Source organism: Ictidomys tridecemlineatus, chromosome 2 (genome assembly GCF_052094955.1).
Source record: "Ictidomys tridecemlineatus isolate mIctTri1 chromosome 2, mIctTri1.hap1, whole genome shotgun sequence".
NCBI lineage: Eukaryota > Metazoa > Chordata > Mammalia > Rodentia > Sciuridae > Ictidomys > Ictidomys tridecemlineatus.
In genome coordinates this window covers 17,633,941-17,658,120 of record NC_135478.1, presented here as the reverse complement: position 1 = coordinate 17,658,120, position 24,180 = coordinate 17,633,941, and the positions used below count along the sequence as shown (strand labels likewise).

At 45.7% G+C, this 24,180-nt stretch overlaps 1 protein-coding gene across 4 annotated transcripts in view; it reads right to left on the bottom strand.

The window, feature by feature from the left end:
- Positions 1 to 4,952: 4,952 nt before the first annotated feature.
- Positions 4,953 to 24,180, bottom strand: part of LOC144364815 (trafficking kinesin-binding protein 1-like) — a 101,754-nt gene continuing 82,526 nt past the window's right edge. The window contains exons 1-3 of one of the 4 annotated variants that reach the window (XM_078037982.1): positions 15,405 to 22,351; positions 13,151 to 13,253; positions 4,953 to 10,362 (exon numbers count right to left, since the gene is read on the bottom strand). In XM_078037982.1, the coding sequence (XP_077894108.1) occupies positions 9,564 to 10,362; positions 13,151 to 13,233 (882 nt within the window). In that variant the 5' untranslated portion in view covers positions 13,234 to 13,253; positions 15,405 to 22,351 and the 3' untranslated portion in view covers positions 4,953 to 9,563. Of the gene's footprint in view, positions 10,363 to 13,150; positions 13,254 to 13,354; positions 14,191 to 15,404; positions 22,352 to 23,946; positions 24,024 to 24,180 lie in introns of those variants that run through there. The other 3 variants (XM_078037980.1, XM_078037981.1, XR_013434275.1) reach the window with 3 other exon arrangements.

The window sequence follows — 24,180 nt, the reverse complement described above, 5'->3', positions numbered from 1 at the left end:
TTGACTCCTCTCACCTTCCATCTAATCCTCAGCAAACCTCTTTGTCAGATTGGCTTCAAAATGCATTTAGAATTAACCCTCTGTTCACCTCTTTCTCCACCACCACCTGGAACAGAGCCACCAACTATCCGTCTCCTGGATTATTGTGCTAGCCCCCCAGTTGATATGACTGCCTCTACTCTAGAGTTTATATGCGAAATTATACCAATGTGCTACGGTCCTTGTTTCTAAACAGGCCTCAGGGCCATGGTTTATCATCAGGATTTCCTTCCTTCACTGTATTTGCGTCCCTGAGGAGCCCATCTGATAGGCCTGTCCACATATGGTTGGGATCTTGCTAAAATGAACATTTTCATTACTCTCACAAAGAATTCTGACCAATGGAGGACAAAGTTGAACTAGGTGCTGGAGGAAGGAGTCACAATTATCAACCAGTAGGAAGGACTGGCTTTTTTTCAACAGAGAGAATATGGGGAATTGCTTAAGCAGGGGATGGAAGATTGAAAAAGCAAAAGGGAACATTGGGAAAACATAGTGCTGATAACCACAGGAATCAGAGCCCCCACTTCTGTAAGACTTGGGGAGCAAAGGAAACAGGTTAGTCTAAAATAAACTGAGAAGGCTGGAGGAGTGAGTCCTGAGCAGGTGAACCCAGAGCTCTGAGGGGAGGGTGCTTCTCCACTTCCCTCCCTGAGCAGGAGGAAGGAGTGTTGTGGTGAGGCAGGTCTAGGATGAGGGAGAGCCATGTTGTTGCCAGGGTGGAGAAGCCCTGCTGAGGGAGACAGCTCACAGGCAGGAAGAAACATGTCTCCTGCTTCTTCTCCTGCCCTCAGGGGTCTCCCTATCTGCAGCACCTGACACAGAAGCCTCAGCAGGTTATATAATGGTGAATTCAGAGCTAAGAGACAGTAACTTAATAATTCGATTGATTTTTTTTGTCTAAACAATGCCACATATTTCCTTTGCTCCCCCAGTCCTACAAAATTGAGGGCTCTGATTCCCATGGTTATGAGTACTATTGCTTTATCAATTTTCCCTTTTGCTTTTTCAATCTTCCATCCCCTACTTAAACAATGCCACAGTTAACACTACAATGGAACCACACATTGTAGTTCATCAAGTCAGGGTCACGAAGGACAAGATATGGCCTGGACATCTCCTATAGATCCTGCACTTCTGTTTGAAGAAAACCATGCATTTATGTTTATTTGCATGAGGGGTGGCTGTATCATCAAGCGGAAATGTTCACTGATGATGTTTGTTTTGAGGTTAAGTAAGAGAAGAAGGGCCCATCCCAAGGCATCAACTTCTCCCCACTGCTCTGTGCCATCAGGGGGATTTTTCTAGAAGCAAAAATAACAAATTATGTTCAAAAGCTTCATCATTTAACCAGAAATTCATTATATTTAACAAAAAGGTGCTTTATACGATAGAAGTCCCCACACCAACACTACCTGAAGAATGGTCTGAGGGCTCATGTCAGTCTGCAAACTGTCCACAATGAGATAAGAATGGAAATTGAGAGTAAATGGTTAGATGCATTTTGGACAATTAACATTGTCATGAAGTCCAAGCACATGACCAAGCTTGTGGGTCCGTTCAAGTGTCATGGAACTCCTGGGTTGAGTTGCAGGTGGCATGAGCCACTAACTAAAGATCACATTACAACAAGTGATGCTTTAAGGTTTGTTTGGCAATTTTTAGCCAAAAATGCCTAAAAATCTGAGCAACTGAAAGTGTATATTTAATTTTCTAATTTATTTCTTTTACCATGAAGTTATTTTTTATTCAAGCCTTTCAAAATTTAAAGCTTAACATAATCATCTAACTTGGAGGCATAAAAATTTGCATTGTGTATTCTTCAGCCTGAATTACAGGCTGGAAAAAAAACCCCATTGGAAATTTTTTGTCAAGAAATGAGATATATCAGCTTCAATCTGAAGTGTTAATTAAAGAGAGCTGAGAAGCTTATACATTATCCCTTGTAAATGGGACAGTTATCAACCTGAGCTAGCTGAAAAAAAAAATTAAAAGAAACATACTCATTTATTACATTATAAACCTTAATATTGATAAAACAGTATTCATTCAAAAGCAGGTCTAAGTATTTAGTACAGAAAATCACCACTTACCTATCTTTTTCCTATTTGGTTATTTATAGCTGCAGAACTATGAAAGTTGAATTTAACAATGAGTCTCCATACTAAATGCCCTAGGCACATTTTCAATGAATAATGGGTACTGTCTTCATAATGCTTTTAGTTTTCCCTATGTTTGTTCCTATATTTTAAAATGCAATTTAATGTCTGTTAAATCCAATTAAAATTTGATATTATATTTTAGTTTCCTTTGCTTTGCATTTTATTTTTTCTCATACTTTGGTGTTATGGTATTTTATAAAAATATTGACTCATGATGAATTGATAAAAATGCAAAATATGACCAACCAGTTATCACTGAGAGTTGAGAAGTGGCACTCTATATGTCTGTAAAACCCCAGAGGCTTGGCTGGCTATTGATATCTGGCTGAGCCCTCCCTCTTCATCCCTGGGACAATTATGGTGGGTCGGGATTCCATCCTTGACAGCACAGCCACTGACAGGGACCAGGGGCTAGACCACAGCTGATGGGCTATGGGGCTTACTTACATGGTTCCTAAGCCCTGCAACTTTACCTGCTTTGGCTCGTCGGTTCCAGTTTCTGCAGAACACCAGAACAGCTGAGAATACAATACAGTTGCTTTTTCTGGGGCGCCTGAGGGTGGCAGGAGACACCACTGTTGGGGGTCAGGCACCCAGGAGAGGCAGGGGTTAAATATGGCTATAGCTATTCAAGGCCTTAGTGTCACAGGTAATAGAGGCCCCTAGGAGGACTGTGGGCTTATATATTTTGGGGTGTGGAAGAACAACACATCTCTTTTCTGTTCTTTTTCTTCTAAAAATAGGTCCCTAAACCTTTGGCTTTAGTTCAGAAATCTCCTCTTCCAATGGCTTCCATGGAAACCTTGATGGATTCTGCCTTGCCTTTCATGTCCCAGGTTCCTCTCTTGCTTCCTTTTCCTGGATTTGTCTCATCTGCTATGCTTTGCTGAGCTGCTGGTCCCCAAGTTGCTGATCTAAGCTACAGGTCCAGATTTCCCTCACTGGTTTAAGTTCTTTGGGGCTTCAGAGCAAGATTAGCCTAGCATGGTGTAAGCTTGATACTATTCAACAAACATTTTAGTCTTGGATTTAATCACTGTGCTGGGCTTTATGGGGCTTGGAAAATACAGGCTAAATGTTAAGGCGAGGGCGGGGGCTGTAGCTCCATGGTAGAGTGCCTGCCTAGCATGCATGAGGCACTGGGTTCAATCCTCAGCATCACATAAAAATAAATAACATAAAGGCATTCTATCCATCTACAAATACAAAAAAATTTAAATGTTAAGGAGGAAAAGGGTCATAAAGCCTGTAACTTACTTGCAAATGTATGGGGGGGGGGTGTAAAAGAAAGATGCATTAATTAGGTGGGCTAATTTCAAAAGGTGGGAAATCCCCTAATAACACAGAGCATTTTGTAAACTATTTTTTAAGATGTTTTCCTTTGATCCTGGTTATGGCAGGAGGGTGTGCAAGGGGTTTCCTCAATCTGTGATGTTTCTTCCCTTACATCCACACCTGTGGGTAAGTGGTCTTCATGGCCAGACATGCATTTCACCTGGGGGACTTCAACCAGGCCTCCCAACTTCCTGCCCTTAAAGCAGAGGGACTCATTCAAATGTCCCCATGACCAGTTCAACTGCCCACACACAGGGAGGCACTCTCTGGATCCCCAGAGTAGCATGGAACTGAGATATGACTGAGTGGGAAGAGTGGGAAGAACCCTGAATCCGGTGGGAAGACCTGCAACCTAGGGAGTCCTTGCCGGTCTGGGATTGCCCACCTACCCCCAGGCAACTGCAGCCTCCAGAACCCACTGATGCTCTAGAAAGGATCCAGAATGTGAGGGGCTAAGGCTCCACCATTAGCATTTCCTCCCACCGTGCACCCATGACAAACTGTTTCCTTGCAGGTGGTGGTGTAGAGAGGTTGGGAGGTTCAGCTCCTGCCCTGGATCTCTTCTTAGGAAAGCAAACACCCCATACCTGATCTTGTGCTTCAATCATTAGAGCCAATTCCTTCAAGTTTTCTGCTGTCTCCAAGTGCCCTCTACTGGCTACAGGAAATATATTCTCCCATGATTTTAAAATTACAACCCTCACCCCCACACACACCACCTCAATTCAATCCCTATTATGAGCCTTGCAATCAGTTCAGATAATTCAGATAGACTTTTCCTCTCCACCAACTTTTCCCCGGGGGGTATCATATCTGGGTGGAGGCACTTGCTAGAGCTGTGGGGGAGGCTGTGTTATTTCCTTTATACTGTTTGCAAGGCCTCCTGGGACATACCTGCCTGCCTACCTGCTCCTAGGCAATGTATCCAAGTGACTCCCACATGGATCTGGGGCCAGGTACTTTGAGACCTTCTGGTACTTCCCTGTTGAGGCCCACCTGCTGCCATTTCTAACTTTCTCATTGCCCAATGTAGTCGCTGCTCCGTGATGGGTGAGAGTCACCCGTGGAGGAAGGGTTCTAGAACATCCTCACTTTCCCAGGCTCCCTGCAAAACTAGCTCATCTGTCCTTGGATCCTCAGACTCATCCGGGGCTTCTCCTATAACCTTGGACTCTGCTCATGGACAGGGATAGGTGAAGGGCTCTTACATCTGATGTAAGTGGAATCCTTCTCCAAACTCCTCCTTCCCTTGTCTACTTGAAGAACATTTATCCAGTTCTTGTCCTAGGTGATTGGCAAGTGGGATTAGCAGGGTCAAATAAGCAAAGAAAAGAACTGGCTCAGCAAGTTTCCCTTCTAGATTGTTTGGTCTTACTCCAAACATACACTTAGGTTTTTCTTTCATCATAATCAGAAACCAAGAATTTGACATCTTTATTTTTGGGTCCTGGCAACAGTCTCTTTGACAATTTCCCCCTGGAGCCACAGCGTCCCCTGATTGAACTCTCTGGGCAGGGGGGTTGCTTGGGACCCACACAAAGAAATTCAGCAGAGAACAGGAAAGAAACAGAACCACCTCAGACATCCTCCTGCCACACCCACACGACAGAAGAATGCACTTTGTAGACTGTGAAACCTCTATTAGGGTGCTTCCAACTTTTGAAGATTAACATTTATTTTTTTTGCATCTTGTTTTTGAAATTTTTTTTCTTTTTTCCAAAAACACTTGAAAGTGACTTGTGGACATGAAGTTCCTTTATCTTAATTCATTAGCACACATCTCCTAGGAAAGAGGCCAGGCTCTCATATATCCACAGTATAAATTATTGAAATTTCATATGGATGTAATATTTTAAAATATGTGCTCTATATTCAAATTTCTCTGACTGCCCCAACATTATCTTTTAAAGCATCTTTTCCAGGTCAGTATCCAATTCAGATCTGAGTTGTGTTATTTGTTTCTTTATCCTCCTTTAATCCAGAACGTTTCGACCTTCCTTTCACGTCATTGCCGTTTTCAAAAACACAATATTTTATCACCTTCATGATTCAGGTTTTGCATTTGTGGCAGGAACAGCACAGAAATAATGTGTGTGCCTTCCAATGTGTCACACATCCGGGGACACTAGTATCACTTTGTCCCATTTTGAGGTAGTGAACCTTACATTTCATGATGAACTTAAAGTGGGGGCTCACAATTCTCTCCACTGCAAAGATGCTAGCCCCCGCCTTTTGTAAATTAACATTCTGTAGGAAGATATGACTCTCCTGCTCCCTAACAAATTCTCACACAATGGTTTGAGTATCCATTCCTGCCTGAATTAGCTATGAGAATTATAGCTGCATATGGTAGCTCTTTCTAAATTCTCACTTGGCAAAGTGGGAAGACCCAATACCAGGTCATCAGGCCTCAAAGCCTTGCCTGCCCCTGCTGAGGAGATAAACCACCCATTCTTTCTCTACACTTCAAGCAAGTTAGAATGCAGTTGTCTGACCTTCTCCAAGTTCTATGTACACACTTTACAAAGTTCCACTCTTCCCCTGTTAGGTACAAGGTTGATTTGTCTAGCTCAGGAGGTGGACAGCCCTCCTGCACAGAACTCCCACCCTACACAGCAGTTCTCAGACTTCAGTGTGCCCTAGAATCACCAGGAGGGCTTTTTGAGACAGCTCTCTGTTCCCTCCTCTGGGGATTCTGGGACGCCCTCCAAAAATCTTACTGGTTTGACACAAACGCTTAGTTAGTTCTCTTTCAGATGACAGGTCTAACACAGGTTCATGGGGAGTACTCGTTTACGTACTTGGAGATGCTGGATGATGGAGACTCCACCATTCCAGTGTGTGGCTTTCAGCTTTAACACACAGAAAGAGAGGAGCATGCAGAACCATGCCTGGGCTTCCTGCTGCTCACTGCCCCACTGGCCTGCTCAATGGTAGTGGCTGGAAAATATGGTGATCAGATGGACTCTTTGGTGAGTATCATGGTTTCTTTGATCCTACAGCATTCCATTATCCTACCAGCAAATGACACATGGGCCTTCTTTCTGTGATCCTCACTTTTCTATCCATGGGTCTTTGCACCAGCTCCTCTCTCTGCCCAAACACACCCAGGCCAGATATCAAATGGCTGATTCAATGCCCCTCCCTGGAGAGGCTTTCCCTGACTGCCCAATCAGAAGAGGCTGCCCCTCCCTCACACCCCTCTGCTGTAATTCTCTGCATAGCCCTTCTTATTCTGTGGGGTGTTGTCCTCTTCCGTTCGGTAGATTGCATACTCCATGACAGCAGGACTCCTCTTGTTCATCACTGTCCCTCTAGTACATAAACCATCTGGCACATGGTAAGTGCTCAAAACATACTTTCTCAACTGATTAACCCCAAGGTGGATTACTATCCCCATTTCACAGATTCAAAAGGGAGGGCCCAAAGAGGACAAGTGGTTTGCCTGAGGTGGCACCAATACCGAATGATGGTACCTGGTTTTAATCTATGTGCCATGTCCCACTAGCGCTGGCAGGGTTTCACGGCCCTCACCTTCCAAGGTGGCCGAGTAAGTTGCATCCGATCCTTTCCTTCTTCTGTCAACTGCCCCTCGGGTGGGCCTCCACTGTTCTTGGTTCTTAAGTCTCTTAACATGACTCCCCAGACGGCAGTTGGTAATGTTTGTCTGCGAACTGGTTTCATAGACGTGCTCACATATGTGGGAAAACACATAGATGCAAGCTTTTTTCACTTCAGTGCTGTGATAGCAAAAGATCAGAACTGACTCCATGACCATCTGTACTGCTTTCACTGTGGTAGGTGTGCACAGAGGAACAGGGTGTAGCCCTGAGAGGGGAAAAAGATTTTGACTGGGAAAGTGTCTCACCATAAGATATGGTCTCCTGTAGGAAGAAAGGGAGGCTATAGCAGCACGGGGGGTGTATGCCTTTCACTTACTTTCCCCAAAAGAAATGAACACCCTCAAGTCTGAGAATCCCATCTCCTGGATGATGAGAAGACACTAGTCAGGAAACTAAGGTGGTTTCCATCATTTGAATTTATTTTATTGATACTTGTTAGCGAATAAAATTTTATTGATTTTTTTGATGCGTTACAACTCACTTTTTGGTAGTGGTTGCATAATGTTGATCATTTAATTTATTTACTATACTAAATACTGCAACCTCTGAATTGCCCATTTTTACACTGGTGTTCCTGATGGGTGGGTCCTCTCTCTCTGAGTACATAAAGTGGTCCGATCAGTCCATGGTTTTTCATATTCCTTTGTTATTCAACCTACTGCTTTAAAATACATTCAAATAAAAAAGGTGTAAGTTACTTGCAGAGAGTCCGGAAACACTAGGGTGAGGGGAAATTGAGAACATAACCAGCGCTCTCACAGTCAGAGGACAAATGGTTTTGAAATCATGGGACCGAAGCTGGCTCCTCAGGGACTTCCTCAAAGAAGCCTTGGTGGATGTAACGTTAAACTCACTCAACTGAAGCTCACATCTTTAGCTGGGAGGGAGGGCACAGAATGACAATTTCATGTATAGAGGATGTTATCCTTCCACAAATATCCGGAACAGGTGGTCATGGAACACCTTGGTGGGCAGTGTTCCCAGATTAGAATAAATAAGTTATCTGCTTGGATTGCAATGCCACAGACACACAGACTGGAGATGGAAGGGTATTTGCTTGAAATAGGGCACACACGGGGAATAAATAAAAGTTCACAACTTAATCGGCTACAGCAACAAGACCAGGCTCTCTTGTGGGCGTGTGGTTCTTTTCATAAGCACCTCTAATCTCTCCCTAAGCACAAAAGGAGGCACAAGGAGACTAAGGGCTTTGGGGGGAAGAAACTATCTCACTGTGACCATCCTGTTTTGAAACAAGAGGGCAAATGTGTGGGCACTGAATGGCGACCCCATGAGTAAGAGTGGGTTGCCCATTTCAGAGCAAGAGCTTGAGCCAGCAGAAGACCCATGCCCCATTCCTGCCCTGACCAGGTGGGTACGGTTTAGCTGGGTTTCTTCTCCTTTACCTTTACGGTTGACAAACTTCTTGAAGGAGTCTTTTTCCTATCCCTTTTCCTGCTATTAGAGTTGTCTTGGGTCTGGCCTTCAATTAACCTGCTTGTGACACTGGGTCCCAGAAATAAGCTGCTCTCTCATTAGCAACTCGGTGTGTTTGAAATTTGCATTTTGGTGTCATGGAACCAAACAGACAACACACACTGCCAGTACCATGGCTTCCCTGCGTGTGTGTATAAAAAAAAATGGAAAAAATAAAACAAAACGTCACACAGAACACAGAGGGACTGCTGAACAAAGCTGTGGGAGTGTGAATACATTCTCTTCCGGGTCAGCCGTGTGGCCTGACAGCTGATTACAAAACACAGGATGACTTCAAGTTGTAGGCATGAAAAGAAAAGATCACACCTAGAAAAGGGAAACAACTGTCCACTGAGGCAGAGTAGTGACGGTCTTGAAGAAGCTGGGCCACCCGTAAAAGAAAGAAAAGCTCTCGATTGTGAAAAGCTATGCCAGGTGCCTGTGGCCAGGATGGAGGCCCCTTAGGCTCTTAGGGTGGGCGAGGCATCCAAGGACACCCCGGGGCACCAGATGCAGTATGACCTGGGCCACTACAGCCCCTGGGGTGCGGTGGGGAGCTGTCAGACATGGGATTCACTGGTTCCTATCCATGGGATAAGAACACACTTGGGAGTTTCAGGGCTTCTCAAAAGGAAAGAAGAAAGGACACCATCATTCCCAGACTCCACAGGTGAAGTCCTCACCAGAGGACAGCGCGGGGGCACTTCCTGTGGGACTGGAAGAAAGGGCGGGGCAGACACAGGGTCTCCAAGTCCTATGTACACACTTTACAAAGTTCCACTCTTCCCCCATTAGGCACAAGGTTGATTTGTCTAGCTCAGGAGGTGGACAGGGACGGGAAGAGGGGGAGAGTGCGCTGCAGGGGGCAGGGGAGGCAGGGAACAGGGTGGAGAATGCCCATCTCCTCCGGGGCACAGGCCCCCCAACCTCACCGCAAGCTAGTTTGTTTGGGGAGCTTAGCACCCATCAAGATGCCCGAGGTGAGAGTCACAGGGGCTTTCATCTGCATGCTGGATCCCACCATGGTGGGGAAGCTGCGATTCCGTCGGATGCCACTGTTGAGCTGCAGTCCACCCATGGCACTGGTGACGGTGGGACATCCGAGAGGCAGGCCCTCGGGTACCAGGCCTCCAGGAACAAGGGCTTGTGCTGGCCCTGGGGGCCCACAGAGGAGAGGTCCCTGATCTTCAGTCAAGGTGGGGACATGGGCTCGCCCTGAGTTCACCACTTTGGCCACCCCAAACCTCCTGACTTTGTCCACGAGGTTGAGGTTGGAGACGGACACGTCCGTCTGGCTCTCGCTGCTCCTGACATTCTTCTTTTCTCTCACCTCCCTCAGGATGGAGCTGGCTGGCTTGGAAGCCAGGAAGTTGTCATAGGGAGGGCTCGTGCACTTGAACTCAAAGGAAGGCAGGGAGGATGTGGGCGTCTGCATAGGCGAGTTCGGAGGGGTAGAGGGGATCACAGCCATCTTGGGAGTGTAGGAGTGCAGGAGGGAGCCCTGGGCAGCCCTGTCCCAGCTCTGTGGGTCATACACAGCCGCAGAAATACCCCGCTCCTTGAGCAGCCACACCAGCCCCAGGGATGTGCTCATGGTGGTCGTGGACTCCCGGATGTTAGTGAAGGACTCGGCCAGGCTCAGTCTCCGTGGAGTGCACGGTGTGGCCACTGGTGTGGACTTCAAGTGGCTAGTGCTGCCACAAGCTGGAGTCGGGGCCGAGTTAAGGCTGAAAGGAAAAGATGACAGGTTACCCATCAGAAATGCCCGTGAGCACCTGGGGAAGGGTCAGTGGTCATTCCATAGGGTTGGACCTGGGACATAATAGGAGGACTCCCTGCAATGGGAGCCCCAGACACCTCTGTCCACATCTGTTTCTTCCCCTCACCCATGGAGGCTTGGGAATCCCTTAAGTAGGGCCCTGGTGTGAGTTGATGGAAGATGCATGTGATTCTCTTTGCTCTCCTCTGCTGCATGGTGTAACTGTTCCCTTTGCAGACCAAGAAACAGCTACAAGTTTAGGTGGCTTCTTAGTCACACCTGGGTATTAAGTGGATAACCCAGATTTAAAGTCTGAGTGACCCCATTGCTCTCAGATGGGGAAAGAAGTTCATTGGCAAAGAGGCCTTCCTCCCCCACCAAATCCACTCAAATTCCACTGTTCCCTCCTAATCCCTACTTCTCCCTCAGGGAAGAACTAACCAGAACTATGGGTGGGCCAAGGCCAGGTGGCGAGCACCTCAGCCTCCTGACCATAGGACAGAGCTCTCTCCTCTGCACCTTGTTGCCCCTCACCACCTTCACATGCTGTCCAAACCCATTTTGATGAGCGGAGTTATGGGGTCAGGGGAAGGGAGCCATGCCCTGTATTATGGGACCTTCATTTACAGAGTTTCCCAGCTTCAGGCTCCCAAGTGACTAAAGGAAAGCTGAAAGATCCTTCCTTCACTCAGTGTCATGCTAAGGACCCCTAGGGGCCCAGCAGACAAAGAAGTTTACAGGAGGGGAAGTAGGGGGAAAGGCTTCTGGGTCTGCTTATGAAAACAAGGAAGATTGATTTTTAACAGCTGCTCCAGGGATGGGGAGGGGGGCAAATAGGCAGGAGCCCTGCCCTGCTTCTGAATGAGCAGCCAAGGGCAAAGGAGTACCTCCTTCCAAAGGTCTCCTGGGACCTGCCCTCCGATTTGGCAGGGGCAGGTCAGGTGAGTGTCTCCAGCCTGGCCAGGGGAGGCCGAAATACCATGGGCAGAGCACATAAAGGGAAGGTAGGGGACCCCTTCTGGAGCAGGTCCCTGGAGTGACCAAAGGGGCCCTTCCTGGGAAACAGTTCAACCAGAAATACAGGCTGGAAACACCATGTGGCTCCACACTCAGGTGACCTCCCCACTGGCCAATCAGCAAGAACAGTGACCACAGAACAGGGCCATCTCCCACAAGCTAAGGTGGGAGTAAGCTGGCCGATCAGGAGTACTCTGAGAAATGTGAGATTAGAAACCACAGCATATTCCTGTGGTTAAAAATGTGGATTTTGTAAAGGCACAGGGAGAATTTTACTAATGTTGATGTATCATTAAGACAGGGTTAAAAAAAAAATTCTAGACTTAAAACCTTGTGTGACCATCCTCAGGGAAATTTCATTGTGTTTCTGGCTACCTTTCTTTCCAACTCTGGTAAGAAAGCCCTCCCATACTCCTGACTTCCTATGGTTTTCCTGGTCCGGGACACAGCTGGGTGGTCTTCCAGATGAAGATCCACTTGGGTGCAGTCTGCATTCTGAGGCTATAGGTAGAAAGGGCATCTAGTTGCCCTGCACCAGCCTTCATTGGGCAGCTGAGTTCTGTGGCTTTAAAGACAGCCTCTTCCAAACACAGAGCCACAGGATGGAAAAACCAGGTTCTTCTGAGCCAAACAGAACTAAAATTTAGAGATCCACAGGATGAGACCTTCGGGTTAGACCTGTAATAGCGCTGGCACTCGACTTGCTGGGGCAGTTTAGAGAGTTAGGGGTGTGGACGGTCAAGGCTCTGTTAGCCAGGCACAACCACAGAGACACATCCAAGCCTCAGTCCCCGGGTTAGTGGCGGCCACGCGTGCACACACAGCTCTTTCCATGTGACCTGCCAGGGCAGGCACTACTGGCCGTGTGCTCACCCCCTGCCTCGCCCGTGGGCTCAGACTCTCTGCCCTACATCTCCTCTCAGCTCAGCGGGGCACAGGGCTGCTTCGTGGTCCTCCTCACATGACCTGCGGAGAATTATTCAGAGTTTAAGGTGCTCCTGGGGATGGCTGCTCCCTCTAAGCTGGCCCTTCTCACCTCCCGCCCTTTCAGCCTTACTTTCCATAAACCTCAGAATCTTGCTTGACTGCACCACAGAGGGAATGGCTGAGGGGGGCATTCTGTTAGGTTGGGGAGACCACTTTCCCTTTCACTGGAAGGTGTGGAGGGAAGTTGTGCAGCTGATCAAGCCAAACAGACCAACCCACGACATACAAGGCCTCTTGCCAGATGCTGCACTAGAAGGAATTGACCATGCTGGGCTCTGGCTTGGTCTTGGAGTTTTATCATTTGGGTCATTATAGTCTGGCTGTGGTGCATAATTCCTGGGGCCTGTTCCAGAGGTACAAGGGCTTCCACAGAGCTCCGTAACTCCACCATGAAAGAACGCCATGCTCTACTGGGGCAAACATCCAGCAGATTTGGCTGCAGGTCTGTTGGATTTCAATTGTTCACCTGTTTGGGAAGGGCCTGAGAGTAATTCTAGGGCCAAGAAAAGGGTAATGAAAGGTGGGTTGAGGTTTCTCCATCTCCCCTGCATCTGAATCAACAGGAGCTTCAATTCAAAAGCAAAGTTCTGACTCAGCACAGGTGACTATAAATACTCCTAAAATGCTCAAGCTGGCTAGAGTTGGCTTTTGAATGAGCTCCTTGACCTCACTTTGCTCCATAGGAAGCCTTGCAGGAAAGGGAGTGCCCGGGTTCACCCCACCTCTGCCCACCAGGGGCCAGGGACCCTTACCTTGGTGTGACCCGCGTGAGCTCGTCTGAAGGATGCAGGATGCGACAGGTGGTGAAGGTGAAGGTGGAGTTGGTCTGTGACATGCACTTCCCAGGGTGGTGCGCTAAATCGGGGAACAAAACATATTCCTTGCATCCAAGTATACCATGGTAAAAACAAAACTCCAGCAACAGCCCTGAGCAGATGCAAGAAGTGATGAGCTACCTTGTGAACTGGATCTGGGTGAGGAAGGTGGTCGCTCAAAAAACGACCACATTTTTGAGCACTGGTCTGCAGAACATTGGATCCCAGCTTCCGGCCCAATCCAGACAGGGTTCCTCATCACATTCCTGGGCCAGTAGTGGATCCAGTTCCAGGGGGAGGTACTAATGGGCCTTGGGGGTAAATTTGGTTTTCCTCCACAGAGGTCAGGATCTGCTTTCTTCTTTTGTTGCTTTACATGGGCAAACAGGTGCCAAAACTCGGCCCAGGGGAGGGGATGGAGGGGGCGGGGAGAGGCACTTGGCACCTGGCAGTTAGGCAAGGCTTGTGCTGCTCCCTTTTCTGCTCACACAAAAAGGGGCTCGGGAAGCTGGCTCCACTACTGTCCACCTGTGATTGACATGGTGGTAGGTGGCGATCTCAGCAGTCTCAACAGCAACCTGGCAAGAGTTCCAGAGATCAGGGCCCTCTGGGGTGCCCCAGCTCCAGGACAGTGTCTGTCACACAGTGTTGCAAGTGGCATCACTGCTCCCTCCTTGACACCTCCCCCTGGCTCCTTTCTTGCCATTTCTAGGATGTCTGATTTCAAGTGAAGTCGAGAGAGCAACAAGGGATCCTCAATTTATTTCCTTTTAATGTTTCTATAGGTGGTTGTTGAGGCGGCTGAACATTGTGGTCTGGAGCAAAGTAAAATCACAGGTATTAAGACCATGCATCAGAAAGCTGGCGAAGGAACAAGTAGTCATGAGACATCATGATTGTAGAGGTCATCCTCATTCATAACTCAAGCATTAGGGGGAAAAAAAAAAAAGAAAAAAAAAACAGGCTGCACCAAAAAGCATGCACAATGATGTCCTTGGATGATCCCCCCGACCCTCCGCACCCACCTGTGCCCCTGCAGCAGCTCAGCCCCCCAGAGACCTCCTGGGAGAAAACGGATTAGGATCTCAGAGGCCATGAGGAGTCAAAGGCCAGGAAGATTCCAAAGTCTGTGAACTAGAAACTTTTAGCTCCTTATGGGACGTTTTCTCTCGGGTTTGACCAAAAAAAGAAAGAAAAGAAAAAGGCAAACAAAACATAACTGATTGGTGCCCCAAACACTACAGATCCACACACAGCTGACTGTGTCGTAAAAGAAAACCAGGAACCAGATGAAACAAACAACAAATGATAACCAAAAAAAAAAAACAAAAAAGAAAATGGGAGGCACATACATTGAAGGAAGTGAGGACAAAGCCAAAGTTCCAAAATGGTGAGCGGGGCCAGAGGAGCAAGGCAAGACTGCTATTCCCCAACTGTGGTCTGGTGGGGCTCTGTGTGTCAAAGGAGGCTCCCGTGGCCCCTGGCATGGCAAGCAGCCTCACAGCCACTGGGAGCTCCAGGCAAATGGGAGGGAGAAGGGGAAAAAAAAAACATTTAAAATAGCCTTTATGAATCTTTGTCCCTCAAACAATAAATGAAATGGTTCACGAACTCAGATAACCGAGAAATTGCTGCAAGCCAACCAAAATGGATGAAGCTATGAAGAGAAGGCAACCGAACAATCACGATTCTCTTGCTGCAATAAGGTCTAGAAACAGAAGCAACAGAAGGCCTGGAAAAGCCATCCCAAATTTCAGGGATGATGGGTTATTCAGGAAGGAGAGGGGGAAAAAGCAGTCAACAGGTAGAATCAAGACAAAACAGTTGAAAGAGAGAGAACATAAAAAAAAAATCAAATAAGGCAAGGCTGAATTTAACATTAGAAATATACCCCCATCGAAACACATGGCCAGAAGATCAAATGAAAAGGTCACAAATGCACACTTTCTCCTCCACCCCATTAAGTATTAGATCTTTGATCACAACAGGTAGGGTAAGAAGGATGTTTTAGAGATACAGTTGCATCAACAGAAGCAAAACCCATCTTAAACAAATGGGTTTGGGGGATAAGAAAAGGCTGCTAAAAATTCAGAAGTCACCACTCCCCAGAGCAATGGATAGCTTTAGAAGACCAAGGAAGATCAACGAGGGTCAAAAGTGCAAAAGCGGGAGATTCGCCCCTCCAAAATACCACTGGGATGCCTGGATGCGGGAGCTCTCCAGTGTCACCATGGATTGCCCAGTCTCTGCTGCACCTCCCTTCCTTGGGATGACACAACACAGAGACAGTGAGTCACCTGGGGATGGGCTTGCCAGAGCTCCTTGTGCTTGCCACAGAGAAGCAAAGGGATGCTTGCGACAGCCCTGGGTGCAGGAAGAGAGGAGATTCCCAAACCAAGAGACATGTAAAACCTTCTTCTTGGCAGGCAGCAGGGGCTCAGGGTGAGGGTTCACTCCGGAAGTCACTGCCCCTCTAAAGTTCTTTTCAGAAAATGGTAATGTGGGTTCATCTCATGCTGCTCACTTTGGGGACACGAAGGAGAGGACTTCTTAGAATTAATGCTTTCTCTACTTAAATTCTTCCTCTCTCTCAACCTGACAAGAAGGTTCCTGGGTACTACAGTGGATGGGGGAGGTATTACACTTGATCTCAGTCAAAAGGCTGAGAAGCGATTGATGTGCAGGGATTAAAATGTATTAATTTACATTTACCAATAAAGAGCCCCAGACTTTTCTTATATTCAATTGCTATTCCTCTCTCTGAATTCTGATCCTGATATAGAATTTGGTAAGTTTTAAACTCAGTTAATCCTCGATTATTCAAAATCTTGTACGCTGGCAAACTGTAGGTAGTTAGCTTGCAGGTTTTTTCTTCTGAAAACACATCACACATAAGCACCCGTCTTTGGTGAGCAGCAGGTTCACACACTGAGGGCTTTCTATGGCTGACAGTCACCCTTCTCTCCTGTTCTCTGATGCAACCCTGGTGCGTTTTCTGCCTGGAGTGGTCCACTTGGTAAGTGGCGCTGACTGCCCATGCTCCATGATGCCTGGTCCTGACTGGAGAACTGAGTAACTGGGATTCTTTGGCTGCCACCAGTGGTAGTAACACAGCAGTAGAGTTGCCATATAAATCTGGATGGCTGCTGCCTTGTGGAGCAATCAGGCCTCCTGAAGACTCAGGCTAGAGAGACCACTGCCTCTCTACAACCCAAAACATAGGAGAGGAACACACACAAGGCTGGGGATGCTCTGGTGGGCCCAGAATCTTCACAAAGGCTGAAGGACGACTCCATCTGCTTGCCCACAAAACACATTAACTCATACATTTTAATCAGTCCCAGTGGTACTCCCCTCCCATCCTCTGGGAAGGGCAAATTTGAAACGTGCTAGGTTCAACAAAAGTTTTTTGCTCTCTAAAAGCCATCACAGAATCTAGTCCTTCAAAGAGCCCTGCATGAGACACAGAGCTATGGAAGAGAGCAACATTCACTGAGTGTGTCTCTAGGGAGATGCAGCACACACCCAGCTGCTTCAAGAGAGGTCTTTGAGATGGAGAAATACTGGATATGCCATGCACCCAAACCATTTTATTTTAAAGGCACATAAATAATTTCTAAAAATACCTGTGGTGCAAATTTCTTTTCAAATGCATCTCAAAATCTTGGAAACAGGGACCCTGTCTTTGTGGTGCACAGAGGCCTTCTATTTTCTCTTCCCCACTCTTCATGGAAAGGACCAACTTGTGTGAAGTGAAGGAAATGATCTTGAACCTTTTTTCCTTTTCTTAACCTGACCATGTAGTGTTGAAGCTTCTGTCAGGACTTGGGTCTTTGTAATTTCTATAAATTCATAACCAACATACGCATACACTCCTCCCTGCACCGCCTATTCCAATAGCTGCCACATTAAGGGTGGCACCCAGGGGCCAGGCTTTTCTATCTAAGCAAAAACAAAGCTACTGTCAGTAAAAGCCACTGTCAACCCAACTTAAAGGCACGACTTGAACTAAGCCCTAAGAATATCAGTACATCTTTTGAAAATGCTTGGCTTGTAATGACTTTGAATTTTGTTTAAGGGGAAGAGGAGGGGAGAAGGAGAATATCTCCCTGCCTGTCACCTACATGAGAAATAGTTCCCTTTCCATTAACCTCTCCCCCCCACACACACAAAAAAGGCAAAGCAATGCCTTAGAATTTCTGCCTAAAAGACTAAAATACAGGGGCATAGAAAAATGCTTTAAAGATTTTCCTGTCACTTCATTATATAACTCTGCCTATGAATTTTTCTGGGGGAAAAAAAGTTCCATGATGAATTCATACACAAAAAGCTCCATAAACTCTCACGTGCCCAACAATCCATCATTAACACCAATATGGTAAGAGCGATCAATGTGGTTTCAACTGCATTTCCCTTGGAGTGGGGGATATTATGAAGAGTAGGTTTAGATAAAGTGGCCCATCACTTTAAAAAAAATAAGATAAAAAGTGACTTTAAACTAAAAAGTACTATACAACTATATAATGATACTTTTTAAGCCCTTGCGTACCAGGCCTCACATGGGCCAGGTAACTCTTCTCTGCTTCTCCAACATTTCTTGGACACAGCCCTGATCTGGTCCTGTAACTCAGAGGAAACTCCAGGGCCCCTGCTGGTCAGGCACATGGAGATTTTAAACCTCATCAGCATAGAATCTTTTTCCAGTTTCTGTACAACTTATTCTTGGTTCCTGCAAAATTAAAAGTCTAGTCATCCTACTACAGCAAGCTATCTACTGTCTTTCATCTAAAAAGTATGTGATTTAAGAGGTGAACAATTTCACAGCACTGTGCAGAGGGCCAGAAAATCTCTCAAGTGCCCCTGGGGTATCATCTAGAGAAGAGATTTTTTTAGAATGCTGTTAAAAGGGCAAGTACAAAAATCTCCATGGATCATTTGGATGTCAACAAGCTCACCTGCATGCCCTCTGTCTTTCTGTCCTTCTCTCTGTGGCTGACAACAATAAGCAGGGGAGCTTGCCTGGCTGAGCTGTCTGGAGACCTTTCCTGCTAGCGTCTTCAAAGCCAGTCCAAGAGGGCACTCCTCCCTCGCACTGAACCCTGACAGGCGAGTACTTCCACAAAGGCCCCTCCATGTAAGAAGAGTCAAGAGCTGATGCCCACCAGTCAGCACCCATGTGGGAGCCTCTGGACTCTGGAGGGACCTCCTGTGGTTCTCCCAGGTAAGGACACCATAAAGAAACTGCTTTCAGCAAGTGCTCTCTGCTCTGGAAGTTCTAAGCAGGGCTGGCTCTATGCTGTTGGTTTTCGATTCTCATTCTTCATTATTCGACGTCCAAGCTGCAGTTGGCTTGCTCTGCTCTGGCTTCACATACATGCTGATGCAAGAGCACAGGGGTTTCCTCGGCAGGTCCTGATGTGGGTGGGTGTGGGCAGACTACAGTAGAGCCAGGCTGGATCAAAATGTGCTTCCTCACACAAGACACTGGGAAGGAACTTCCCTACACCAAAGACATCTGAAGGCCTGTCAATCAGTGTACCAGCCTTTTCTGTCTGGTTCTGCTGGGTCCCTGGGCCACCTTTCCTTCACGAGCTTATCTGGACCCACTTCTGTGGGCATGAGTGTGACTGACTGAAAGCAAGACAGGATACAAGCTGATGAAGGTGTACTGCAACTGGCCCCTGCCCTGTGATAAAGCCATAGGAACACATGGCTGCCAGAACTTTCTGTCTGGCTCCTTTCCAACAGGACCTATTCCGTTCCCTTTCCCCACACTCTGTAACTGCTCCTGAATGGAATTTGGACCTATGCATAAAACAAAGATGTGACGAAAGCTGATTCTTGGCTCTCACCTCTGGTGGCCAGGTGTTGGAGACTTAGGGAAATTTTCAAGGCCTGTTTGACCAAGTGTGACCGCCTTCCAATACCAACTTCAGGATCTCAGCCCCAGTTATGACATATCTCTACTGCAGGGTCACTCACTACCAGATCAGATGCCACTGTCTGCATGATTCCAGATATTTCCCCAGGTAAAATGGGCTCCATGTGTATAAATGCTCAATAGACTGACCTGCAACATCTTCTGTGGGCACAGCTTTAATCTCACACTTTCTTCACCTTTAAGGATCAAGGCATCCAAGATAATTCACCTGAATGGTCCAGCCGGCCAGCCAACTACTGACTTAACTGTGTGAACTTAACTCTTAATCGTCTGCCACATAGAGGCTCTTCCCTACACATAAAAATCTAAAATACAGAACACTGTCAGGACAAGATATGGACTGTTTCTAATCAAGTGCATTTCCTACGTGAATCAGAACAAAAAAACATGTCACTGAAATAAAGTAAAACTATAATCTAAATATTGTTTAAAATAATCCATTTTAATCATCTAAATGATTTACAATACAATAACATGGATCCTTTTAAAGACATTGGATTTTAAAAAATCACCAAGTGATACTTCAAAGAACACATTAAAATATATTAATAAAATTTTTTCAGTGCTCAAAACTCCCCCCACCCCTGACATGGGACAGCAGGATCTAGACCAAAGTGCCTAAAATACAAGTCTTCCCAGTTTGCCCATCACACCAGTTGTTAAGAAAAAAGGTTAATCAACTTGTTTTCAGAATTTTTCCCTATGAAATCTTCCTGGACAGAATGGCGAATCCCAGGACTGTGGCTAAGTGTGGATGATGGACCAAAGCAGAGATCAGACCAGCTGGATACAAATCCCCAAACAGAGGATGCCCCAAGTCTTCCCACCGAGGCTCATCTGTCTGCCTGTGACTCACTGGTTGTATACAGAGAGCCACCTGGAGCCTCGAGGATGATTTATGTACAGAGTAAAATGCTTTCCACATTCCAAACATCAAAATGGTTCTGTCATTCCCAACAGAGAAAAAAAGAGCCAAGTCAGAGTACATCCTTCCCCCTCTGATGAGCTTTTAGAGATGGGTCTTATCAGGAAAACAAGTTCAAAAGAACTCTAGGTCATTCAAACAATGAGACCATCCTAAATTACTTTTAACAACCTAGATAATTACTTTTTGAATTCACATATCTTGAGCCTGACCCTTCTACAGTTTCAACTGTAACTGTGCATGCCTCACCTCAAATATCGTTGCTGGGGTGGATTTGCTGCAGGTTTCAGTAAGGAGGGCCTAGGAAGAACGATCACTGCTTATGGTGACTTTTTTGTCCTCATGACTAGTTTCCTGGCTCCTTTCCACCAGGAGCTGCTCCCTTCCTTTTTAAGTAAACCAGTGCTTATGGTTGGGACTTCTGTGCCACCACCAGTTCCTTCTCTCCCTCAGTCCTCCAAGAGAAATTGTTTGTCAACATGATAGCTTCTGTTCAACTTCTCGAAGATGCACCTAGTTGTAGTCCTTGAACTTCCTGGATTCACCTTCTACCTGTAAAGCTGTGGGGAAGGCACTGTCTACCCTTTTAGCACAAGTCACTCAGACACTGTTCTTCAAGGACACCTGCCTGCCAGATGGCCACTAGGACAGGGGTAGGATGGCTAACACAGCCAGTTGCCCTTTGTTGACTGTGTAGATAATACATAGATAAGCATCTTCATTTTTGCACAAACTTAATCCGGTAACTTAATTGCTTAAAAAAAATCAAACCATAAATAAATCTAAAGGCTAAACAATTGTCAACTTTACCTATGACTCCTTGGAAGTTGAGAAGAAAGGAAAAAGAAAAGTCAGGCCAAATCATGTCTCTTGACCACAGCTGTCAGAAATTAGCCAAGGGATGGGAGACACCACCAAGAACCTTGGCTCCTTCCTGCCTTGTGTTTTTGTGGGGAGTGTTGGAGTCTCTGCAGATGAAAATTGTGAATCACAAAGATGAATGTCCTTCCTTCAAAGGTGGTGACTCAGATGTTACAAGGAATACAGCACTGGGTCAATTCATCTTTTTCAGGGTCTGTCCCCTTATCACACAGAGCTTTGCAGCATGTGGATCTGGGAGATCCAGGAAGAGTAAAGGGTAACTATCTGGGGCATATGGTGACCACAGACCCTTGCTCCCAGGGCCCTGAGTAGAAAGCTTCCCATTCTAAGGCCAACTGAGATGGGTCATTCTACAAACTCAGGCTCACCTTCAGAGACTGGGGTAGGGGAGTGGGGAGGCAAGATCAGCTCAATGTCTTTTCTAGATTCATCTAGAGTCCTCTGGAAGAATTTAATGACATTCTGTTAGGGTTTATTTGGTTAATCACTTTGAAAAATTCCACTTTGAACATGTGTAAGCTAGAAAGAAAGTGACATATATGCCTTCATGAAGTAATTCAAGTCAAAAGGCTGGTCTATCAAGTGTTGTCTGGAATCCTGAAAGTTTTCTGGGCTTCTCTCTCTCTCAGTGCAACCCACAGGTAACAGATTCTGTCATTTGCTTTCAGAATGACCCAGAACTCACAATTCCCCTAGACTGCCCAGGTCATAAACTCAATTGGGGAATTAAGAAAACCTCCATGAAGAAGGTGACACCAGAGGTCAGGTGCTGGATAGGCAGCTCATTATAGAGTCGCACTGGTGCAAAAGGCCGAGCTGGCTGAATTAAGGTGAAAGTACAGAGTGTCCAGAAGGGCTCCTTCTATTCTGTGCTGGACACCAGGCAAAGGAGGCACCTGGCTGTGGTCCCCTGACAAGTGTCCAACAGACAATCTGTAATTACTTGGATTTGAACTTGAGCAGAGAGGAAAGCTGGACCACTTGAAAGCAACTGGAAACTGGAATAAAAAGTTGGTACAACCTTTTGCTCCTCTAACCATGGCTGAGAGGAGACCTCATAGGCTTAGCCTCGGCTGCTGAGGGAGCCCCCAGAAAGTCAAGTACAGTGAATGCCAATCTCAAGAATACCAAAGTCCTCAAATAAGTCCCTCCGAGGCAAAGGAAGAATGTGTTAAAAATTTGATTTTAGGGGCTAGGGTTGTGGCTCAGTGGTAGAGTGCTCATCTAGTTAGTATGCATGAGGCACTGGGTTCGATCCTCAGCACCATATAAATATAAAATAAAGATATTATGTCCACCAAAAACTAAAAAATAAACATTAAAAAAATTTGATTTTACATAACAGCTGTCAAACACTCAAAATATATAATAAGTCTCGGAAGAAATGCAATCATGACATTTTTTACCCTCCACAAGTGGAAAATTCTTTTTAGTTCCTTGTGAGTGGAATCCAAGAATAGATAAGGTCTGGATGGCCAATTCTTGTCTATTGGCGATAAGGAAGGCATCTTATTTTCATTTCCAAGAAGTATTTTTGCACCTGTGTTGGGTTTGAGAGAAGATACCAGATGAGGAAAATATATCAGAAAAGGCACTGTTTTACATGTTCTATGATCAAATGAACCTCCGTCTTCAGTAGAATTTATCAAGTTTTAGCTCACAGGACTTTGTAACTTCTCTGGGAAATCTCTAGTCCATTCTTTCATATCAAGTAGAGAAATCTGAGCTCTACCAAATGGTTAATAGAAAAGAAAACTAACCCAAACAGTCACACGAACACTAGTGTTAACATCAGTCAACACTATGTAGCTATACTGTCAAATAAGTAGCCACTAGGTATGTGTGGCTATTTGTATTAAAATTTTTGGAAATTCAAATAAAATAAGATAAAAAATTGGGTTCCTAGTCACACTATCACATTTCAAATGCTCCAAAACCTCATGTGGCAAGCAGATACTTTATGTATCTCAAAGTTATAGAACATGTTCATCACTGCAGAAAGTCCCGGTGGACCGCACTTCTATAGAGAACACATGGTCCCCAACCTAGCAAAGGTTCAGCTTGTGTTTTTTTTTTTTTTTTTTTTGTTTAACTTTACAATGATGCAAAAGCAATGTAGATTCAGTAGCAACTGTTCTTTGAATTCTGGTCTTTTTCTGGACTAGTCACATGTGGCTCAAGGCTCTCGAGATGCTGGGCAACAGTAGTGAGCACGGATGGCATCCAGTCAGCCATGCAATCAGGAGGGTGCACAACTAAAACCCCGCCGTGGGGTGTGCTGCTAGGCTATGTTTGGTAGGTTTGGCGTACTCAGTGTATTATCTATATCATATTTTCAATATATGATGAATTAATGGGAGTCCTCCATCATTAAGTGGAGGAGCATCTGTATATAACGTGCCAGGCACTGTAAGAGTTTCATAGCATTATCCCATTTCAATCCTCATAACAGCTTGGAGGTTAGTGCTATTATTACACCCATTTTACAGATGACCAAACAAGGTTTGCAGAAGCTAAATAACTTGCTAAAGTAACAAATCTTAAGCAGCAATGCAGGCCCGTCCCAGTGTTTGCACTCTTTTCCCCACTGCATTCACTTCTCTAGAAGCAAAGGGCAGGATCCAGCCTCACTCAGTCTTGCTTTCCTTTACCCCTAACTTGTTTGCCCTGCTGCAGCTCTTGAGGTTTAACAGAGAAAGAGTCTGACTTTCCTGATGAATCACTTTCCTCCAAGTTTTTTCTGTCAAAGAAGATGACAATTTTATGAATCAGGTATGGGCACCTACCATCTTTCTGACACAATTCTCCTGAATTTGGGACGTGGAGAATGATACAAAAGATTATTAACTCTGTTCAGTTATGATTTAAAATCGTTACCAAAAAAGACACTTAAAAAAATTCACAATTTACTGAGTTTACTGAGTTGGTATTAGCAAGTTCTTAATCCAATAAGGTTAATTAGCCATACATATAAAATGTCAACTTACAATTCTCTGAAGCGTAAACTCATAGATTTTCTTTCCAGCATTAGCTCTGAAGAACTTCCTGTATTCTCTACGTCCCTTTAAGAAGATAAAGCAGATCTGTGGTTACAGCGTGGCCAGCATGTGATCACAAGGATACACCTCTTTTTTAAAAAAAGACAACTTGTGAAACAAGCAATTTATAAGTGTCCTTTCTGGATTGAGTAAACTAATGAAAGCACACTCAAATGGTAGA